Source organism: Pelophylax lessonae (assembly GCF_965119305.1).
Source record: "Pelophylax lessonae genome assembly, chromosome: 2".
Taxonomy (NCBI): domain Eukaryota; kingdom Metazoa; phylum Chordata; class Amphibia; order Anura; family Ranidae; genus Pelophylax; species Pelophylax lessonae.
Genome location: NC_138769.1, coordinates 242,392,911 through 242,416,655, shown reverse-complemented (window position 1 = coordinate 242,416,655; position 23,745 = coordinate 242,392,911). Strand labels below are relative to the sequence as shown.

At 40.7% G+C, this 23,745-nt stretch overlaps 1 protein-coding gene across 2 annotated transcripts in view; it reads left to right on the top strand.

The window, feature by feature from the left end:
* The window catches only part of CTTNBP2NL (CTTNBP2 N-terminal like), a 145,702-nt gene extending 129,140 nt beyond the window's left edge, over positions 1 to 16,562 (top strand). For both annotated transcript variants that reach the window (XM_082247187.1, XM_082247186.1), the window contains exons 3-5: positions 1,653 to 1,883; positions 13,447 to 13,554; positions 14,503 to 16,562. In XM_082247187.1, coding sequence (XP_082103313.1) covers positions 1,653 to 1,883; positions 13,447 to 13,554; positions 14,503 to 15,960 — 1,797 coding nt within the window. In that variant the 3' untranslated portion in view covers positions 15,961 to 16,562. The remainder of the gene's footprint in view (positions 1 to 1,652; positions 1,884 to 13,446; positions 13,555 to 14,502) is intronic.
* The last annotated feature ends 7,183 nt before the right edge of the window (positions 16,563 to 23,745 follow it).

The following is a 23,745-nucleotide window of genomic DNA, read 5'->3' as shown; positions in this document are numbered from 1 at the left end:
TATAGTCCCAGATTTTTGTTACTTGCCCCACTGGTCATACAGTAAAAAAGCATAATTGGTCTCCTATATAAACTTAAAGTTCATGTAATCTCATTTACTAAAACTTCATATAAGCTTTAATGCGTTTTTGTAAATTTAAAGTAATTTTTAATATATTTTTTTTAATCAGCATTATTCACTTCAATCCTTTAAATGATCCTGACCTTATAATTTCAATGATCCTTTCATGAAGGTTCTTGTTCAGGCTCTTACTGTTACCAACTTTCCGTTGTCTCCCATTTGTGCTTCTGTGATGTCACCCTTTAAAATGGGGTTTTAATGGAGACAACAAGTGGCCTTTCTAAATGGCAAGTGTTTTTATTATACACCATATTTTAGCAAACAATATTTCATTTCCTTAGGGTTTATATCTACTTTAAATAAAAAAAACCTCCTTGGTGCCACCCATCTGGTTTAAACTTTGGGATTTTAGCAAGTCTTTAAATCTGATGGGTGGTACCAAAGATGTTTTTTATTTAAACTAGATGTAAACCCTAACTAAATGAAAGCTTGTTTGCTAGGATACTGTGTATAAAAAACACTTGCCATTTAAATAAAAAAAATGTTGGCATTTGACTCCTTGCTGTAGGTAAAGCTGTTCTTTTTTGAAGCATCTAAATAAGGCCCCATCATCCTGTATAAAAAATGAAGAATGAAACTGCAATGCCCAAAGTAGCGAAGTCTGATTCCACTGATTCTAGCGTAGTAAATCGTGCCTTTTGTAAGCTCAGGCTGAAAACAAAACTTCTGAAGGTAAAGTCAAATTTATAAAATGATCAGGTTGTTGTCGATTGACTTGGAACTTTTTTTTTTCTGTGGCCTAAATTCATCAAATAGAAATAAAATATAAAATCCTAGCCAATGGGGAAAGCCGGCAAAAAGGAACCTGAAGTAAAAGTGGTAAATTAGGCTTTTGCAGTTGAGTTCTCTGTCTAGGAGTTTCTAGTGCATACTTTTTAACAGTCTAAAATCGGAAAGAGGGAAATCTTTTTCAGCATAACATAAGTAGATGTATGACACACCGCTGCCATGCCATGCCGCCAGTTACACAAATCGTGAAGAATTAATATACAAAGAAATGATTGGCACAACTCATGTTTTTTTTATGACTGCTTTTCCTTTGCAATGGAAGTTAGAAATGTAATAATCTAGATATTATTTATATTTTACTTTTTATTCATTGAGCAAACCGAAAAGGACAACTAAGCACTAAAGAGGTACAGAAGCATTTGGTTCCAAATACAGGACAGTTGAGAGCTATTACATAGGAGAAGGACAACCAAGCTTGCAATAGCCTCGATGCACACCTACCCTTAGATAGAAGTATAGTGGAATGGCATGGATTTTTTATGTTGGGAATATGTAATAAAGCATCTGTTGTGGATCACAGACACTTTCCTCTCCTCCCAGATTTTAGGGCCAAGGCAAACCAGTATAAATCAGATGCAGCGCTTCAATATTTTAGTGATACCAGCTGCTTTTTTTAATCATCAAATATCATTTGCTATTAAATCTGTTCAAAGATGTGATTCAAATGTATAGAATTTTTCTATATATTGTGGTCTGTATTTCATATGAAAACACTATTTTATTTTGTAATCTTTTTTTTCCAGGCACAGCATAAAGACAGATTCATTGAAGAACGCTATGGAAAATACAATATCAGTGATCCCTTGCTGGCCTTGCAAAGGGATTATGAGACCCTCAAGGAGGACAACCATGGACAGAGGCCCCCTGTCTGTTCCAACCCCCTGTTCATTTTAAAGGAAGTCATGAAGCAATGTAAGGCCATGCAAGAGAGGATGTTGGCCCAATTGGCTGCTGCTGAGAACAGGCATAGAAAGGTGAGTGCTTGTTTTTTTATAAAATTTTATGTTTGGGTAGCCCTGACATTGCTTAGAGACTTTCAGCATCTGGGGACAGCATTCAAGTTTGTGTCAGAATCCACTGCATGTTTGTCAAAATTAAAAATAACATTTAAGTATACTGTATATGTAGGAGTATTATGTATACCTAACAAAGGTAGACTAAATTTTAGAAAATCTTTAAAAGTTATTTTTTCAGTAATTCAATTCAAAAAGTGAAACCCCTATATTTTATATAGATGGGTTCCACATGGAGTGATATATTTCAAGCATTTCTTTCTTTTAATTTTGATGTTTATGGCTTATAGCTAGTGCAAACCCAAAATTCAGTATCTCAGAAAATTAGAATATTACATAAGACCAATACAAAAAAAGGATTTATAATACAGAAATGTTGGCTTACTGAAGTATGTCCATGTACAGTATAGTATGCACTCAGTAATTTTTTGGGGCTCCTTTTGCATGAATTACTGCATCAATGCAATTCATCATAGGTTGAACTGGATGGACTGATGTCTTTTTTCAGCCTCACTAACTATGTAAAAAAATGCGGCATGACATAGAGGCGATCAGCCTGTGGCACTGCTGAGGTGTTATGGAAGCCCAGGTTTCTTTGATAGCTGCCTTCAGCTCGTCTGCCTTGTTGGGTCTGGTGTCTCTTCTTCCTCTTGACAATACCTCACAGATTTTCTATGGGGTTTAGGTCAGACGAGCTTGTTGGCCAATCAAGCACAGTGATGCCATGATCATTTTGTAGTGTGGGCAGGTGCTGGAAAATGAAATCCCCATCTCCATAAAGTTGGTCAGCAGAGGGTAGCATGAAGTACTCTAGAATTTCCTGGTAGAGGGCTGCGCTGACTTTGGACTTGATAAAGCACAGTGGACCAACACCAGCAAATGACATGGCTCCCCAAATCATCACGGACTAGAGTTTGGAAGAAGAGCGGAAAGGCACAGAATCCAAGTTGCATGAGGTCCAATGTGAAGTTACCACAGTCAGGGATGATCTGGGGAGCTATGTCATCTGCTGGTGTTTCTCCACTGTGTTTATCAAGTCCAAAGTCAGCGTAGCCCTTTACCAGGATCCTGTCCGCTTAAAACATATGGATGGGGGACCTATTCCCCATCCATCAGTCTGGCGGATCGGATGGAAACACAGGCAGTTCTATTCTAACGGATTTCCCTTATAGATTAGAGTGGGCTGTTTCTGCGTCTGCTCTGTATAGCGGAGCGGACAGACCTGTCGTCCGCCTGCCCAGCTGGGATCAGCGAAGAGCAAGCGGATCCCGCTTTGAGGTGCCCGTGTGCAAGGGGCCTTTGTTAATGCCTTGGACCTGAAGAAAGATATAAGCCAAAAGCTGAAAGAGTTATAACCCCAAAGCTGAAAAAAGAATCAAGAACAGTATTCCACTTTTTTTAAAAAAATAACCTATAGGCCAATCTGGTAATATTTTTATTTATCGTGCTAGACAACTTGAATACACTTGCATAAAAAGAGTCGGTCTTATCAAGAACAATATTAAGATATGAACCTGGTAAGTCTTCCCACAAAATCTGTCCTAGTGATCGCTATTGTTTTGGAAAGATGAATAGTCAAATACCCATATGCTTGGTGTGTTAAGCATTGTGGTTGTTTAAAAAATAAAAAGTTTGCTCATTCTTCTCTGTATAAAAATAACATGATGAAATATGCCAAATATTCCAGGTATTTTAATTGCTACAATAAATTATAATTTAAGATGTTGATCGTAAAAGTTTATTGGAACAAATATAGCAGTTGCCTCATTTGCCTTCCTTCAGTTAGATTAAGGGAACTAGCTGTATATTGTGTGATGGATCACACTATCCCTATTTTTGTGTGAGTGTAGTCTTTGCTACTAGAGCTCCCTCTGGTGTTTAAGCTTATTTTATTGCATGCACATACTGTACATACACATTTAAAAATATATGGAACATTGCTTATATTTTCCATTATTTTGACTGTTTAATACAAATTTGCTTTAATGCAGCAACATTTACATTTTATTTAATTTGAAAAGCAAGCATTAAAACTATTTATAAATTAACTAGAAACCCTTTATTAGTATACCTCTGCACTGGAAAATGTTGAGTTGATCTCACATTATTAATGACCTTGCAGACCCTATTGTTCCAACAATTTACATTTAAAAACAAAGGTTTTTGTTGCATACGTTTGCAAATCTATGTGATGCCTTACTAAAGCCCCTCTGCATAGTGTGCTCTGTAATTCTAATCTAACAGAACTTCCAACTTGGGACATAAATAGCAACAAAAACATTGAGAACCTTGGAGAAAGCCTCTTCCTTTTTAAAGCGGTTTTAAACCCAAAAACAAAAATGTGCTAAAGAGGAGCTCCAGCCACCTATAAAAAAAATAAAAGTTAGCAGCTACAAAAAGTGTAACTGCTGACTTTTAAAAACCAGCCACTCACCTGTCCCACGGTCCAGCGGTGAGCTCACCCCAGCTACCTTCATCCGCCGTCCACCCCCAGAGGCGCCAGCATCTTAACTATGGGGACCCACTGCGCATGCGTGAGTCACGCGGTGCAGCCTGGATTGGTGGATGCAGTTTTCTAGGACCTGTCAGTGTCCCAGAAGACTGCGGGGGAGGGAGGGAGGAGAACTTGCGTTCCCGAGCGCCGGTCAAAATCGGGTACCTGCCCCCACCTCGCTCCTCAAAAGTGCCAATTGCGCAAGAGGTGGCGTTCCACTTGAATTGCAGATCGCCAATTCTTATATGTGATGGCTACATATTTTTTATTTATTTATTTTTTATTTATTTTTTTTGCTTTTTTTTTTTTTTTTTTGTTTTTTGTTTTTTACATCTTATTTTGTCTGTGTAGCTTGGTTGGTAAAGTGTATGAGGATTGAAACAAATCATTTAACACTGCCAGGGGTGCTAACAATGGTCAGCTTTTGATAGCCTCAGAGAACTTTATAGGTCCTGCTGCGATGGAAGCTTGTCCCATCCTTGTTTACGGTCTTTGGCATAAATGGTATGGCTTTTAAAGCCCAGGTCATAAGACATAGGGGTTTTTTCCTATGCCCCTGAAAGCTCGCAGCAGCAATACTTCTTTACCCTTGGGTTATGCACCATCTACAGGAGTAGACTAGGCAGTGAAAAAATTCACTGACAAGTCTATAGGGGCTGTCCTTCTCAGCATAACCCCCCACACACTGTGCTCTCAAATCAGTTTCTTGCTGCCTAGTGAAGGAGTAGGACCTAGGTTTCCTGCTGGGACTTCGGTCTCAGTTTTTTATTCTTTTAAGAATGTTTGTTTATATTTATTTCTCTTTACTCACTATCGCTAGCTAGTATCAGGGGGATCCTCCTGGTGAACTGCAAGCGACAGCCGGTTGCAGTTTCGCACTGGATAATCAAGATCCTTACGGTCTCCCAGCCTGGCCAAGGAACGTGAGCAGGTTATGGTCCAACTAAGCCTTGCCACGACGGAGCCCCTGTGGATGGGGACGAGCCTGCGAGCGGCTGTCTCGCCAGGACGCATCGACCTGGAATGCCCTAAGTCACCGCGTACCCCTTGGCTGGCACACCCCCACTCAGGATGGGAGGCGGTCTGCTTGGAGCGGAGTCCACCCGGTGCATGGTATGGTGAGTAATCCTAAATGGGTGATGTGGGCCCACTCCTGGGGATAACAGGTCTCTGTTTTTCCTGGCCTATCAGGACCAGGCCCTAACCTCCCTGCTCCCGCATGGGGGTGCTGTGTTCGGCGCCTGGCATTGGGGAGGGGGGGGTGTACACTGTTCTGTGGGGTCTTTTTGGTAGATCCCTGTGGTGGCCTCATGTCTGGGCCCTGAACGCATGGCAGCATTTTCAGCCGCCATTTTAAGTGTGGGCATCAGTTCTCTGTGTGTAAGTTACAGTGGCCATTTTCCCTGTGCTTCCTTTGCCTTTGCATTGGCACCATTTTATTGTAGCATGGAGCTACATTGGCAGTCTTCGGCCTCTTGTGATTCTGTGTCACTTCCTGTGAGACGTTTCATGCTAAATCTCCATGCTTCAGAGTTGCTGATTACACTGTGAGGTGGTAAAGTATAAGGGTCGTCTTTTGGGCATTCCTTGGGAACACTCTGCTCCTGGCACTATTTAAGGGTGACTCCGGTTGCAGCGCGATATAGCGGTGCGGACCGCAATCGCAATTTAAAGGGGTGGTACACCCTTTTCTATACAAATTGCAAAATGGAGTCCCAGGCAGTTGTTTCTCCTCCAGACCCCCTCAGTGCGACTGCCGGTGCATCCGGATCAGTCTCATGTCTCTTTCTGCAGCTTTGGTGTCAAAGGTGGATTTTGTAATGAAACCTGTCACTAGCCAAAAACGCCCACTGCCTTCTCTGTCCTCTGATTCAGAGCCTAATATGGTCGCCTCGGACAACCCCCTCCCTGAGGGATCCCTGTCCCCGCAGTCGGATGGTGAGGAGGATATGTCCTCCTCGGCTGCGGCGCGGGAACGCGCTATGGTGGAAGCACTGATTCGTTAAGTAAAGGAAACCTTGAAATTGGATGATGAGCCCACACACATGAAAGCGGGTAGTTTTTGGCACACACAAAGCCCAGAAGTCAGGTCAGGTGTTTCCTTGTGCCGAGGACTTTCACGATATTGTGAATGAGCAATGGTGGTGCATTAAGCACGTGTTAGTGGTGCCTAAGCGCTTTAACGCCATTATCCCTTTACTGACTCTGTATCGAACTGCTGGTTGGTGTTACCTAGGATGAATCGCCCTGTTTCCAGGTTAAACCAATCTACTGTGTTGCCTTTGGAAGACTCCCCAGCGTTTACAGACGGGTGGAATCCCTTTCCCGCCACCTACATCTTTTGGTGGGCTCGATACTAAAAGCTGTCTTTGCGTCTGTTCTGGTTTATCAGACGCTATTAGAATAGGTTAAAGTGCTCAGGGGTAACTTGACCACTAAGATAGTTTCCCCGACTCTGATTGAGCTGACGGACCAGATGGCCCAGGCCCTGGTGTTCCTGTGTGATGCGGCCCCTCTGGTTGCCAGGGTGCCATTGCAATACGCCGCATGGTGTGGCTGAAGAGCTGGTCGGTGGACGAGGCTTCTAAGAAGGCCTTAACAGATCTCCCCTTTTTGGGTGAACATCTGTTTGGAGACTCCTTGGATGAGTTGATCAACGGATTAAGGGGGGGGGGTAAGAATACTATTCTCCCCCTATACTCAAAAAGGTAAGGCGCCCAGCAGTAAGCGGGGGCTCTTTCACGGCTCATAGGCGTTTTTTTGATTCCTCAGGGGAGCAAGAAAAAGATAAACCGTTCAGAGCCTCTGGAGGGAACAAGAAGGCTTGCTCGAGTAAGCCCAAGACTAATCAGTCCGGTTCGGCAGACAAATCCTCTTCGGCATGAAGGGGCGCCCTCATCTGATTCGCGGGTGGGGGAACGTCTCCGTTACTTTCGGGAACCCTGGACATCTCTGATTCAGGACAAATGGGTTCACAAACTGATTCGTTTAGGAAACGATCGAATTTCGGTCTCGCCCAGCAGAGATTTTTCCCCTCAAATCTTCATCTGTCTCCGGATTGCTTGAAGGATCTCTGGGAGGCAGTGCAGGATCTCCTTGCACAAGGAGTGATTGTGCCAGTTCCTCAGCGGAAATGGTTTCGAGGTTTTTATTCAAACCTGTTCATGGTGCCCAGAAAGGAGGGCAAGGTGCGTCCAATTTTGGACCTCAAGTCACTAAACCGCTTTGTGTGGGTGCAGAAGTTTCGGATGGAATCCATTCGGTCGGTGGTAGAATCTTTAAATCAAGGGGACTTACTAGCCTCCATCGATATCTAAGATGTGTATCTGCTCATCCCTCTTTATGGGGGACATCCGAGGTATCTCCCTTTTGTAGTGGCGGGGGAGCACTCTCAATTTGTGGCATTACCCTTTGGTCTAGCCTCCGCTCTGAGTCTTTACCAAGGTTTTGGCTCCGGTGTTGGCTTTGCTCCGCAAAAGAGGGATTGCGATCCTTGGATATCTGGACGATCTCCTGCTGGGCGACCTGTCAATCACAGGCCAGACCCCCCAGGAGTTTGGGTGTACCATCAACTTCAAAAAGTCTGTGCTGACCCCGTCGCTGCGATTGAATTACCTTGGTCTGATTTTAGACTCCCCTCTGGCAAGGGTCTTTCTTCCCGGGGACAAACTTCAAACATTACAGGGAGAGGAGAGATCAGGTTGCTGATTGAAAATTAACTCCTCTCTGCGGACTTGTATGAGAGCCTTGGGGCTGATGGTGTCGACATTGGGGGCGGTCCCATTTGCTCAATTTCATTCCAGGCCTCTGCAAAAGGAGATTCTTGTCAAGTGGAACAAGGATCCGCAGTCCTTGGACAGAATATGTTTGAGCCGACTCACGAGGTCAGTGCTCTTGTGGTGGCTTCTGTCGCCCGCCCTGAGCCAGGGTAAGTCCTTTCTACCGCTGTTTTGGACAGTGGTCACCACAGATGCCAGCCTGTCAGGCTGGGGTGGAGTGCTGGACAATCTCTGTGCCCAGGGAGTCTGGTCAACAGAAGAGTCCTCTTTACCGATAAATATCCTGGAACTCGGAGCAATCAAGCTTGGTCTGCTCCACTTGACGAATCCGCTACAAGGTTCCCCGGTTTGGATTCAGTCTGACAATGCCACAGCTGTGGCTTACATCGATCACCATGGGGGCACAAGGAGTGCCCGGGCATCCCAGGAGGTGGCTGAGATTCTGACTTATTAGGGACATATCTCTGCCTTTTGTTATCTCAGAAGGTTGCTTTTCTGTTGGCTATTACTTCTGCCCACAGAGTGTCTGAATTGGCGGCGCTTTCCTGTCGTACGCCTTACTTGGTCGTTCATAGAAAGAAAGTGGTTCTCCGACCTAATCAGTCATTTCTTCCTAAGGTGGTGTCCAATTTCCATTTAAACAATGACATTGTTTTGCCTTCACTCTGTCCTAAGCCTAAGCATCCCAAGTAAATTGCCTTGCATTTTCTGGATGTGGTTTGGGCGATCAGGGTTTACCTGTCTGTCAGAGTCCTTTAGGAAATCAGATTCTCTTTTTGTCCTTACTGAGGGATCTCGTAAGGGTTTGGCAGTGTCTGCTGCGACCATATCCAGATGGAGTAGGCAGACGATTGTTCAGGCCTATTCATTGAAGGGTCAGGTTCCTCCTTTCCCTGTGAGAGTGCATTCTACTAGAGCGCTGAGTGCCTCTTGGACTTTTCGCCATCAAGCATCTGTTACCCAAGTGTGTAAGGAGACGACTTTGCATACATTTACAAAATTCTACAAAGTAGTTTTGTTGGCATCTTCGGATGCATACTTGTTTTCCTCTTTAAGGGGTCAATCTTTGTTCGTGGGTAAGCTCCTGTTACTGGTTTCGCTTTTTCCTTACCCAGTTGGCTATGTTTTTAGCCTTGGAAATACGTTAACTGTCTTTTGGTTGCGTTCTTCCCACCCCTCATGCCTACCCCTCATGCCTATACTGCTTTGGGACGTCCCAAGGGTAAAGAAGCATTGCTGCTGCATCTGTCAATGGACAATAGAGAAAAACTGATTTTTGTAAGAACTTACCGTAAAATCCTTTTCTCTGAAGTCCATTGACAGACGCAGCAACCGCCACTCTATATGGGGATGGTTTGTGTCTTCTTTTTACTGCTTGCTACAAAACGGATTTGAGAGCACAGTGTGTGGGGAGGGGGGTTATGCCGAGGAGGACAGCCCCTATAGGCGTGTCAGTGAATTTTTTCACTGCCTAGTCTAGTCCTGTAGATGGCGCATAACCCAAGGGTAAAGAAGCACTGCTTCTGCGTCTGTCAATGGACTTCAGAGAAAAGGATTTTACGGTAAGTTCTTACAAAGTTTTTACAAGGTCTACCATTGCATTTGAAAAGTGTACTGTACTTCACATAATGCATGGAAATACCATCCCAGAAAATAGTTTGTGGAAAGCGTCCTGATTTTTCTTCATTCTTGTCTCGATCAGTGATTGGCCCTCTACAAATAAGTTCTAGAGTGAAATGTGTTACAGGGCCGAGATGCAGGCTAAACAGCCTCTGTACTGCATTCATCTTAAAATAAATACACCTTGTTGACTATACCGATTCTCTATCAGACATCCATCTTTTTTTTTTTTTTTCTTTTGTGCTTAGTTTTGTCTGGTTATTATGTTATTTTAGGTATGTATGTAATGTTTATAAATATAATTTTTCTTTTGTTGGATGGTGATGATTGTGGCTCGGGCAGCAAATCGCTTGAAACTAGCACTTGTCGAACTTTGGAGCAGGGGTAACTGCCTTAAGCAAAGCAATATAGATTTTCTGCAGCCATTAGGGGTCATCATTTCTCAAGCGATTTTTTTTTTTTTTTTTTTTTCAAAGACCACTTGCATCTCATTCTTTAGTAAAAGCCTTTGTATAGGGGGTTGCTCACATAGTTCCCCTTGTATGCCCACCTTTGTCTTCATGGGACCTCAACCTAGTTCTGCTGTCTCTTCAAGAACCACCCTTTGAACCTTTTAGGAACTATCCCTCTGTCTGCTCTTACTCACAAGGTGGCATGTCTCGTTGCCATCACCTCTGCGAGACAAGATTCAGAGTTGGCAGCCTTGTATTGCAAATAGTCCTTTTTTGCTTCACAGAGACAAGGATGTCATGCGCCCTAAGACCTCTTTTCTCCCTTTCGTCGTAACCAGGATATCCTAATTTCATTCCTCTGTCCTGCTCTGGTACATCTCAAGGAGATTTGTGTCCATTGTTTTGAATGTGACAAAAGTAGTTCGAGTTTACCTCCTCAGCTACATCATCTTTTACAATGACAGACTCCCACTTTGTGATTCTTGCCGGTCCATCAGGTGGAAGTTCAGGCCTCAGTTGATGCAAACTTCGGCCATAAAATCCTTCTGGCAGCTTTCTGCCATCTTGCCCACATCTTACCCACAATTTTGACATGCCTTAAAAATTCTAGGAGTTCATCAAGGGACACAGCTCCTGCTGCTCTGCCTTATGATCACTCCTACTAATTTTTCACGACAGTAAAGTATGATGAGTATGAAAGGAATTCTACTGATTAACTTCTGCAATGCGTTAAAAAAAAAAAAAGACAGTCTGACGTGTGGATTGTACTGCTGCCTATAAGAGGTTTGGATATTGGCAGACCAAAACCGTTAGAGGAATTCCAGGTATGGATATTATTATTGGTCCAGTTTGAATCAAATCAACTATGCATATGCTATACTTGGTTGATGCCCCTGAAACCTGGAAATCACTAAAGTAGACACTGCTTCTGCAGTAATTGCCGCTTGCTTCCGGGTTTCTTGCCAAACAGCTGCCCTGATAATCTGTGAACACAGGAGGTCATCCTCTCCTCCGCACAAGTGTCATTCATCTTCTCAATGAATGCAAAGCATTCTCAGTTTAGATGAGGTGAAAACTGTGACATCACCACCTCTCTTCTACACCTTTTTCAAGCAGAGAATGTTTTGGATTTATTCAGACTATGCAAAGCATTCTCTGAATGGCACCTGTGCCATACAGTCCGCCTCCTGTGTTCAAAATACAGAAGGGCAGCCACTCAGCATGGGACCAAACATAAGTGTAGATCACTGGAATAGCAGTGTCTACTTGAGTGATTTCCATCTCCCAAGGGGCATTAACCAGATATGGTACCGTATATGCATTGTTACAATAGTCCAGCTTGGACTAATGTACTTATGTATAAAATATCCATACGTGGAATTACTCTTGGTATTCTGCCTTCTGTATATATGCACCTTTTTTTATTAGCTCTGCTGTGGAAAAACCCACCATTTTTTTTTTTGCACAATTCTTTTTCTCTTCAGTCAAGATACTGTATTTCTTACCATGTGGGTATTACTGATCTCTTTATTGCAGCTATTTAGATTGACCTATCCTCAGCCGTAGCTTTGGAGGCTGTACCTGGACACCGAAGAATTGGACGATTGTGGGGCTAGCCTGATATGTAACTCTTTGGCAGTGGGCTGTGCCTAGGGCACTTACCAGACCTTAGGGTACTGTGTTGGTTAGCCATAGATTGCTCACCGGATACAAAGCCATGGCACATCCTCTGAAACACTCACTTTGTGAGTGAACCTATAAGTAAGTAATCTTCAAGCACTGAGCTCTATATTATGTTATTTTCGATATGATGAGTTATGTGCCAGTTTGCTGCAGAGCGTAGTCTCTAGGTCCCGAATCGTGGTATGACTGCTGGTTTGACCCAGCCTCTGAAAACTCACTTTGTGGGACAGCCCTTCAGACTTAACTATATGGGTACTCCCCATTGACATTTTGCGGAATTCCCATATGATATTTTGCGGATTTTTCTGGTCAAGTTGGTCTCTGCTGATGGATGTTCCTCCATTTTAAAATCCCAAAAATCAGAGAAGTTGAGCACAAGGCTCATATGGTGTAAAATCAACTTTATTTAAAAAACTTGCAAGACAAAATTAAATAAATCGATCTGTCGATTTTTCATTATATGAGCCCTGTGCTCTACTTTCTACTTTTGGCATTTTAAATGGAGGAACATCCATTAGCATATTTATATGGGCATATATTATCTGAAATTCACACCAATCCTTTTCTTTTTGCTGACCAACTTGACTACTAGTTTAAATTCATTTTTTTTTCTTAGTATTTTTACAGTTTAGTATTTTTCCACTTTTGTTCCTTTTTAAGATGGCTAATTGATTGCCCTCCACATTGTTGGTAAAGGCTCATTGCTCTTTCATGTATCTATTTCCTCTTGGTGTTTCTGTCCTAATCCAGAACACCTAGATGTCTTCCCCCTTGACAATGTCCTTCTCCATATTTGAAAAATTATTTATCAAGGCTTCATTTTCCAATTGATACTAATAACTTCCACACCTGTACCTGTTGGTTTTTCTAGTGGCTTTGCCCACCCTTCAGTTGGACTCCTTTTGGATATCCCAAGTTAGACTAACCTGTGTCCCTCAATAGAAAATTAAGAAAATAAGATTATCACTGTAAAATGTTTATCTTGGAGCTCATTGGGGGGCACATGACCCACCTCTTTGGGTGTAATTCATCAACACTGGAGCAGCAGTTGTACATGGCAAACAATCATCTTCTATCTTGAGCTTCTTCAGTTAGGCTTTGAAAATGAAAGATCGAAGCTGATTGGAGTGTGCAACTGTTCCAGATTCTGGCTGCTTCGGTTTAGGAAAATTCCCTTCTCTGTGTTTTTGGCCTTATGTACTGCTTGCTCACAAAACCGAGGCATCATTTTTAGAGGTAGGGTTATATGGGGGCTGTCCTAACGGTTTGTTTTGACAATGTCCAAAATTGGAAGTATAACTCCCATGTAATAACTATTCTGCAATCCCATGTTCCTAAATAGACACCAACAAAATGATTTAAAGTACAAAAACTAAAATGCTGTATGTGTAGGTTTTTTTTTGTGTGTTCAATGAAAATTGAAATATCTACAAAATATTAACTGTTCTGGTCATGAGCTACACACATTCATATACTATCTATCTGGTGTTGTATAGGTCATCCTGGACTTGGAAGAAGAAAGGAGACGACATGCTCAAGATGCTGCTGATGGGGATGATGTCACATACATGCTAGAGAAAGAGCGGGAGAGGCTGGCTCAGCAGGTGAAAGTACCTTTTGTAAAATTAATATTTATCAAATCAGTGAGTTGCTTTTTGTCAGGTTGCATCTCTTAGGTTTTATGTTTAGGTTTTGAGAGCTTATTAAGAGACTGTTTTGAATTACATTGAAAAAAATTGGCATGCACCCAACATTTTTTTTAATGTTCATCGTATATTGCTGTATCAAAAAGTATTAAGTTATATCGAATATCTCCAAGTATATGTAATCCTCTCTAATAATTATATGTAAATATTACAGTATTTTTTTTTTTTTTCTTTTTTAACATACCAGCACAATTTAGTATCCAGTCATTTTTGCTGGGGAAGGTGCTAAGGGTCACCTAATTTTGAATGTGGGCCAAGAGGGCTTGCAAGAACCCTAACTCATATTGGAGTTACTGAATGCCTGGATAAAAAAGGGCAGCAAATCTCTGGGTTCCCATTGCTGTGTTTCCCCTCTATTACTCTCCTCACCTTCATTATTTATGCAGTGGGATAGACAAAGCAAACGTTGACTTTAAGAATGCAAAACTTGTACTATTGAAAAATTGTGGTAATCTGGTCATGCTCATGCAGTATATGGTGTCAGCAAGGTCTCTCTTCCCAACCTATCAATCTGTCTGTCTTTCATTTTTAGAGCTATTAGGAGTGAGTAGCAGTCTATAACTATTCAAATGTCAGCTCCAGCTCCAGTTTTCAAAGATAATGGAGACTATGGAGCGCAGTTATTAGCTTTAGTTAAATTAATACACAACAGATTTCTTTTTAAAAATGAAAGGTTCTATTTTAATTTTCTTTTCTCAATTTTAATGCTATGTTATGTTTTTTTGTTGGGGTGTTTTTTTGTTTTTTTTTTTTGTTTTTTTGCCAGCGATGTGTATGTGTACTTTTTCAGGAACACAGAGTCTATAAACTAAACAATTTTGTTGCTCTTTTGCTTATGATTTACAGCTGGAATTTGAAAAATCACAAGTTAAAAAACTTGAAAAAGAACAGAAGAAACTTTCTGCCCAGTTAGAAGAGGAGAAAGCTCGACACAAGAAACTGTCTTCAGTTTTAATGAAAGAATGTACAAAGGCCAACAACAGAGCAGTGGAAGAAGGACAGAGGGTTGAAGATGTTAACTTAAAACTGGAAAAAGTGAGGAGCAAGGTTACTCAGCTTGAAGAAGAACTAGCCCAAGAAAAGAAGCGTAGCTTACAGATGGAAGCACAGGTGGAAAAACAGCTTTCAGAGTTTGACATTGAAAGGGAACAGCTCAAAGCCAAGCTGAATCGAGAAGAAAATCGCACCAAAGCCCTAAAAGAAGAGCTTGAATTGTTAAAGAAAACCTTAAAAAACCTAAATGCTGATAGTGAAGTCAAAGAATATTTTCCCCAGGATACTGAATCAATGTCTATTGGTGTATCAACCGAAAAGCTACAGCTCACATCAGTATCTTGCCAGACAGGGAGTGTAGCACATGAAAAAATTGTTACTGATGGTCCACCAAAAGCCCATATTTCTCTGTCAACACCTAGTAAAATTCCTCAGCCATATTCAAAATTAAATGGACATTCTAACACAACAGGCCAAAACAGTGAACATAGTTTAAAGTTGAATGTAGGGGATAGCCTGAAAGAGAAAATGGCAAGTCATGATAATTTGTCTGAAAACGGAAGTTCACCTGTCAGAGTAGACTCTCCCTTACATATGTTAGGACATGCTCCTTCTAGCGGAGCTTCCTCTTCCCCTAGCAGTACAGCAGCCTCCTCCTTAACATCTTCCCCTTGCTCTTCACCTGTTCTCTCAAGGCGTCTCGTTGGAGGCTCTAATAGTCCTGGTTATCAGTCATCATATCAAGTGGGTATCAACCAGCGATTTCATGCTGCCCGCCACAAGTTTCAGTCTCAATCTGAGCAAGAACAGCAGGTTTCTGGACTTCAGAGTCCTCCTTCTAGAGATTTGTCCCCAACATTGGCAGATAATTCTGCTGCCAAGCAACTTGCACGCAATACCGTCACCCAGGTGTTGTCTCGTTTCACCAGTCAGCAGACCTCCAGCAAACCTGTACCTGCCAACAGCTCACCATTTGGTACAGATTACAGAACCCTTGCCAATGCCTCCAATCAAAAAAGTGATGGTAGCCACTCTCCAAACCCTCTGAAAATGTCTGGTCCTCTTAGTCCGGTATCTCCAGGGATAAAGTCGCCTACCATTTCGAGAGTGGAAAGGGGAAACCCTCCACCTATTCCTCCAAAAAAGCCTGGGCTAGCCCAGTCCCCAGCATCTCCTGTTCCACCAACCAAAGTACCCAACCAATCCTCCTCTTTGGCAGCTTCAGTGGATGTGCCCAGTAACCATTGTTCCAACAATGGAATTATTACAAATGGGAAAGAATTTGAAGTAATGTTGCCATCTGGTAGCTAGTTATACTACAACATTCTCTGAACTTCAATTACTCCTAATCATGTCGGTTCCATGCTTGAGTGGTATATGCAGTCAAGATGATCAAATGTATTATTTATTTAGGTAGCCGAAGAAATGTTATATGCAGCATATAGTTTCTCCTATACTTTGTGTAAGTATTTCATTTTGTGGCCTTTTTCCTAAACTGTCAGAGGGAAAAATTCTAAAACGGTCTTAACGCTTAATTACAAGGTAATGAAGACAGTTTAAAATTTCCCTTCATTATTTTAATAACCAAGTCTAAAAAGGCATAGTGGAGAAATGCGATGCTATCATAAAAGCGATTTTAGGAATTTTGAATGTTGTAACTATAATCTCACTATCATTACTGGTAAATGTGCAAGATTGTAGACTTCTGTAAAACTAGGTGGACTAGGAAATGTTGAGTGGATAACTCTAAAAAATGTTTCCTTTATATGTTTTCATCGTTTACAGGGTGAATTATGTTATCCATTGTGTGTAAAACACTTCTTTCAGCTTTTTGAAAACATCTTCTTTAATTAGTGCTGTAAGGTAACAGAAAATGTGCTTTAATTAAATCTGTTACATCAATGGAGTTCAACCAGTGTCCACAAGATGGCTACACACACTGAGAAATGGAGCGTGGCAAACACTTCCGTACATTAAAAATGAGACGAGAAGTTCATGCCAAGCAAGCACAATAGCACCTCCTAAGTCTTTTTTGATACCAATACATAAAATAATCAAAACATCCATGTCATTTATACATACGATTTGTAAAGAGCTAAAGTATTTTTTTAAGAGCAGGGCAGATTAAATATTATGACTGGTTGCTATTAATCTTAATTACAAAGTGTCTGCAGTTAGAAACTCAAAAGATAATTTGGATCAAGTTATGTCACTAGATTTCTCCTCACTAAATGTGTAGTTTCTTTTGCTATATATTAATGCTCCAGTAAGATGAGCACTAAAATAATTTACACCATTTCAAAACAAGCACCATGCAATTGCTTGCAGTGTGACTTAGAAATTACAAGGACTTGTCTGTGTTTGCTCACAAAATAGCCTGAAGCTGCAGTTTGCTTTTCATTTAAAGTAAAACGCTGTCCTAAACAGTTAGGAATGTTACTAGCTGCAGTTATTGCATCTTGCTACTTTAGATCTTGATTTGAAAATGAATATGGTCCACAGTATTAAAAATGATGATGAATAAAGAATACAATATTAAGAAATATGATACATGACAAAAGAACCCAGCTGTATGTAACAATTTTTCAGAGCCATTCTAATGTTGGTTTCAAGATTTTACAGCTGAACTTCAGGCTGATATAAAAGACACACATTTAATACAGCACTGTATTAATGAACATCTCCCTAAATGTATTTTTTTTTTAATGCAATCCATGTAATTACCAGAATATGACCTGGTATTAGCCTCTTGCAGCCCCTGTACAGTTAAGCTTAGACGAGGGAAGGTGAAGAAGCACAAGGAGCCAGTCAGTTGTGCTGCAATACAAGGAGCATGCCAATAGGAGGTGAGCGCAGAGTAGTGACAGAGATGATAAGTTCCTCAGTCTGCTGCTTCTCATTTTACTGTCAGTTATAGGGTGGGGGTGGGGAGAGAAGACCTGTAATGATTTCTGATCTGCAGTTGAGAACAATTAAGGGTCCCCTTATTAAAAAAGATGGTAAACACTTAGCAATGTTGGCTACATATAACGGCATGTCTTCACCTATACCAAGACCGGCTAGACACTGTTCGAATCTTAGCCGGTTCAGCAGAAATCACCCGAGATTTGAATGGTTAATGAGCAGGCTGGATGTACCAAGTTGATCGATCAACTTGGGTACAACCAGCCTGCCGAATTCTCTTACCATTATCGCTAGTGGCTGCTATAGCCGCTAGCAATAATCCCGGTCTTCTCCCAGCAGGGTCAGCTTCCCCTGCCAGTGGTTGCAGGTAAGAAATGTGCACCATGTGTGCTATGCCTAACCTATACTCCTATTTTTTTTTCTTAAAATACGTTGCGAACTAACCTGCCTACAGCGATGACAAATTTAAATTAATATATGTTTTATATGTGTTAACAGGATTTTTTTCTAATTGTCATATTTACTAGCACTTAAATTAATTAACTCACTAAGCCCAACAGACAGATATAAGGCTTTAAAAAAAAAAAAAAAAGCTTTCTATGTACAAACCTAAAGCCAATTTTAGCTTTTGGAGTTGCTGATCAGCAAAGTAATTTGCAAGGAAATAAATGTGCATATTTGCAGTAGTGTTTCTCAGATTGGCAGTAATTCACTCTCCCCTATTGTTGCACTACAAGGAATGGCACTAAAATTACTAATTAACTATACAGTGTTATAATTGATACATTCAAGTGCCTTACAATGATGATGATGTTTAATGAGTGATAAGTGCAGAAAGGATTTTGGATAATCTGATCTTTAGATCTGCAATCAATGCATTTAACAATACCTGAATGCTCACCCTACATATGTATTATTTTTTTTTTTTTTCTTTTTGTGTAGCATTAATTGTGTTCTAGATGTTCATATTGTGGCACTGATTATCAAGATTGCCCATAATTGTTTTTTGTAAAAGTTTTTTAAAGGTAATTAAACATTATTTGTCTATAGGCAAAAATATTTATCACAAATAGGCCATATACACATGGCATTTTTCACACCCACTGAGCTCTTTCCAATATGGAGGCTGAAATAATATTTTAACCTCAACAGCTCAGGAACCATAAGTGCTTCGCTAACCTCCCATAACTCTCCCATATTTTGCAGTTATTAATGTTGCACACATTGCAGCATAATTTTGTTTTAAAAGGTTTCCCAGTGCATTCCCCTTCATTTTAAAGAATCTGCTGAATGGAAGCCATCATGGGTTATTTGAACTAAGTGTCCGATGCATTGTGAAAACCCTGATTGATTTTACTTTATAGGGTGGAAATTGCAGATTCAGTGTATAATGGTGGAATTAAAATGCGCCCACATTGTGGAACACTTGGTGCTTTAAAATTATCGGTTGATTTCTTTACATAACAAAGCAAAGCCTTTGTTTTCCGTGAGGCAATATGGTTTCATAAAGTATGGTAATATTATTCCAGTAATGTATCTCCATATGTTGGCCTGTTTTATTTCTTCAAATATATAAAAGCTTGATGTTGAAGTTGTAATATTTAAGTCATTGTTGACTCTTCCTACATGAAGAAATGGCAGTCACCTGGCTATAATGATAATCCTTTGGTTTTAATATTTATGCACTGACATAGGAAAAACCCACCTACTGCTGACATTGTGGGTGCCTTGCATCATAAGAATAGTGCTGGTAGCTACAGCACAGTAAAAGACTTCTGTCTGCCAGTCAGTTTTGACCAATAGGAATTGGTATGCTGCTGCCTGGGAGAGGGGCATGATGTGCTGTACTGTAACCTCCCAAAACAACCACAGACATGCCTCTGGAACATAAGCATGGTGATCTGGCAAATCATCGTGGGACCAGTAGTCCACTGTTTGGCACAGATATTAACAGCAATGCCCTGCCACATTTTTCATTAAATTATTTATAGAGAGGGGGTAGGGCTACTAGAAGGTAATGGTTTGTTACCTTGCCTGGGGTTCAGGTTAAAATGTTCTCAGAAATACAGTTATAGTTTAGCCCTTTTAAACAAAGCTAAAAGCAAAATTTTGCATTCCATAATCTCTGCTGTAATTTGGGGTAGCAAAGATTTTTTTAGGATTAAATACCAATCAATCTGTTGTAGAATATAGGGATGTTAAAAAGTGTCAATCTTAGTCAAAATGTGCCAAGGACATTTAGTTTTAATTACGTTAAAACTTGAATTAGAGTATTTTAGAAATATCTTACAGCAACTTTATCATTCTTCTATAGCTGTAATCTGGAGAGAGTCAAAATCACTGTTAGTGTAAACCAAAAAGGGAATTAAGTAAAATGTTGTATTAGCGGTGGTTAAATTAAGACTTGGGTAGTGCAAGGAGCAATAGTATAGAAACCTATAGCAAGCAGATTTGGATTTCATATTTGCAAGCTTTGATTTCAGTTTACTGATGTCTTCTTATCAATTCATTTTGATTGGTTGCTGTGGTTTTGCAGTTTGACTTCTTAGGAAAGTAAAGTAGACCTACAGATGTGTTCAAAATTATTCAACCCCCCACTGAAATTGATTGTTTTGGCCAGTTTGACATTGATTTTGATCATTCAGTCATCCTGCTTACAATTAAATCAAAGAGGCATGTGTAGGTCAGACAAATATAACATAACATTTATAATGAAATAACCACAAATTTCTTTTCTGTGCTCACATCATTATCAGTTTTATTCAACCCCCAAGTGACATTCAATCTTAGTACTTAGTACAACATCCTTTTACAGTTATAACAGATTTTAAACGTGAAGCATAGCTTGACACAAGTGTCTTGCAGCGATCTACGGTATCTTCGCCCATTCGTCATGGGCAAAAGCCTCCAGTTCAGTCACATCTTAGGCTTGTGCACTGCAACTGGTTTCTTTAAGTCCCACCAGAGGTTCTCAATCGGATTTAAGTCTGGTGACTGTAATGGCCACTCCAAAATGTTCCAGCCTTTAATCTGCAACCATGCTCTAGTGGACTTGGAGGTATGCTTGGGATCATTGTCCTGTTGAAAGGTCCAACATCTCCCAAGCCTCAGGTTTGTGACGGACTGCATCACATTGTCATCCAATATCGCCTGGTACTGAAGAGAATTCATGGTACCTTGCACATGCTGAAGATTCCCTGTACCTGCAGAAGCAAAACAGCTCCAAAGCATGATTGACCCCCCGCCATGCTTCACAGTAGGCAATGTGTTCTTTTCTTCATAGGCCTCGTTCTTCCTCCTCCAAACATAGCGTTGATCCATGGGCCCAAACAGTTCTAATTTTGTTTCATCAGTATCCCAAAAACACTATCCCAAAACTTCTTTGGTTTGTCCACATGATTTTTGGCATACTGCAGTCGACTCTTCTTATTCTTTGGAGACAGCAAGGGGGTGCGCCTGGGAGTTCTGGCATGGAGGCCTTCATTACGCAGTGTGCGCCATATTTTCTGAGCAGAAACTTCAGTACCCACATCTGACAAATCTTTTCTCAGTTCCTCAGCAGTCACACGGGGACTTTTCTCCACTCTACGCTTCAGGTAGCGCACAGCAGTCGAAGTCAGCATCTTCTTTCTGCCACGACCAGGTAGCGTTTCAACAGTGCCCTTTGCCTTGAATTTGCGAATGATGCTTCCTATGGTGTCTCTTGGTATGTTTAACATCTTTGCAATCTTCTTATAGCCATTGCCCTTCCTGTGAAGAGTAATCACCTCTTCTCTTGTCTTCCTGGACCATTCTCTTGACTTCACCATGTTTGTAACCACACCAGTAAATGTCTAGAAGGAGCTGAGTATCACAGTCATTTTAAAGATGCCTAATTGGTGCTTATTAGGCTTTATTGCTGCTCCCTGACATCCACAGGTGTTTTCAATACCCGATTGAAAACACTTCAATGAACCTCTGTTCTTCAGAGTGGTAGTCTTTAAGGGGTTGAATAATTGTGTCAATTAAGAATTCACAAAATAAACATTTACTACTGTATTACAAAACCAATTGATGTCATTTTAGTTGCATATGGTTTAAGAAGTCCTTGTAGGATTTCATTCTGAATACAATTACAAATGTACACTAAATTCCCTAAAACCCTTTACAGCATTGGGGGTTGAATAATTTTGAACACAACTGTAAGACTTGCAATATATAATAACTTAAGAATAGTTTATTAGGAAACTGCCTTATTTGCCATTACACTAATCTAGCTTATCCATACTTTTAAAAATGTTTTAATTAATGTATCACGGCATGGACCGTGGCTAGTGGTGACTTACCTTCTGCTCTGCCTAAAGTACAAGTTAAAGCTTTATCAAGATTGCTGATACCCCCCCCTCTGGCCTGACGAAAACTAGGGAAGAGTAGAGCTGTTCATTAAAGTAGAATTCCAGCCTAACACTATCTATGCTTACAAATGTTCTCACCTCCTCCTGCTACCTACTTTGGAGTGCTTTCCTGTATCCATTGCACCACTTGCAAGGTGCTCCTGACCCCATTCCTCCCACCTCACCCGTACCCGGACAATCCAAAAGGACAAAACATCCTCAACGCATAGTTTCTCAGACCATATCCTGGGATGTTCAACCTTCCTAGAAGTCCAGAATAGCTGGACACAGTCCGCCCACCATAACCGGATTTGGTGCATTCACTAGTTTTTGCAAGAGTAAGAGTCTCCATATAAATCCATCTTCTGGGAATTCATTTTCGCACATTAGAAAAGGAGGATTCTGATAAACTTCTGTAGCATTGTTCATTTTCTCATCACCAATAGCCCCTAAGAGGCACAGAAGGGGGTTACAGATTTCTCCAAAGTCATCTGCCATAAACTCCGAAACCTGAGACTAAAGCAGCCTGACTTTTGGACATTCCCAAACTATGTATAAAGGTGCCCTCAAACAACTGAAATTTATCACATAGTGCTGACTCCCTTTTCCACAAGTAAAGATGTGTATAGTTACTGAAGTTTTTTGTCCGTTTGGTCTGGTCACGTGATCCCTGAGAGCAATCTGGGACATGGGAGCCTATGAGTGACATCCCTACTCTTGAAATTCCCAGCTGTTGTTGAGCGCTGACTAACACAAGGAATCAGGTGACTGAAAGCATGTTAGACTGGAATTCCACCTTTAATCTGGTGTTTAGGTGTCACACAGCAAACCATTTTTAATGGGCTTCTTCCATTTTGCATGCATTTTTAATTTATTCTTGGACCAGTGAAAAACACCAAAGACATAACCTGTTAGAGATACTTGAGGGCTGGAGTTGGCAACATGTGGGTTAGCGCTAGAGAGGAGCATTATTTCTCTTGTTCTTACCAGCATGGATATGTGGCAGAGGGGAAACATGATTGTACTTAAGAGGAGAAACCGAGTAGCTGTGCACTTCTGATGCTCTCTTGGTTTCTTGTGTGTTTTTTTTTTTTTTTTTTTTAAATTTACTAGATTCTTGTCCGAAGTGCATAGATGCTTATTAAAGGCGCTTTAATAATTAATAGATTTGGTGTGGCATCCCTAGTGTAAAGAAGAAAACTATCCTTTTTAGTTGCTATTGAACATTTTTTTATGCAAGCATGCCCAATCACCTTCTTCTGTGTAAAAAAAAAAAAAAAAAAAGGGATGGCAATGTTCACTGTACATGCACCACACTATGCCAACCTCTGCCTGACTTAATGCTATTTGTGGCTGCTGTAGATGCCATAAAACACTGTTTTTCACTATGAGTTGACTATCAAGATAAAAAATATTCTGTAAATATTCCTGTTTGAGATTTTGTTTTTCTGGATGTACTGTAGCTTAAAAAGATGCGTAACTTTTAAAAATAAAAGAACAGCCTAGTTTTGCATGCTCAGTTTTATTAGGGTATGCATGTTGTTCCATCATTGCTTGTGCATGGCAACCTTATGCAGTAAAACAAGATTAGCAACTTTTTTGGCTTTTTGTAATCCAATGGTAGTTAACATAATCATTTCATAGGTTTTCAAAGGGGCACACTTTCTTAAGCCGATTCACATGCAGTTGTACAAGAGCACATTATCAATTCACTTAACACATTGGTTTTTTTTGGCTCGATCAGACACGTTTTGCAGTGTAAAATATATTTACTGGGACTGTTTATTTTATTTTTTTTTCCTTATTGATGCCATTGTTT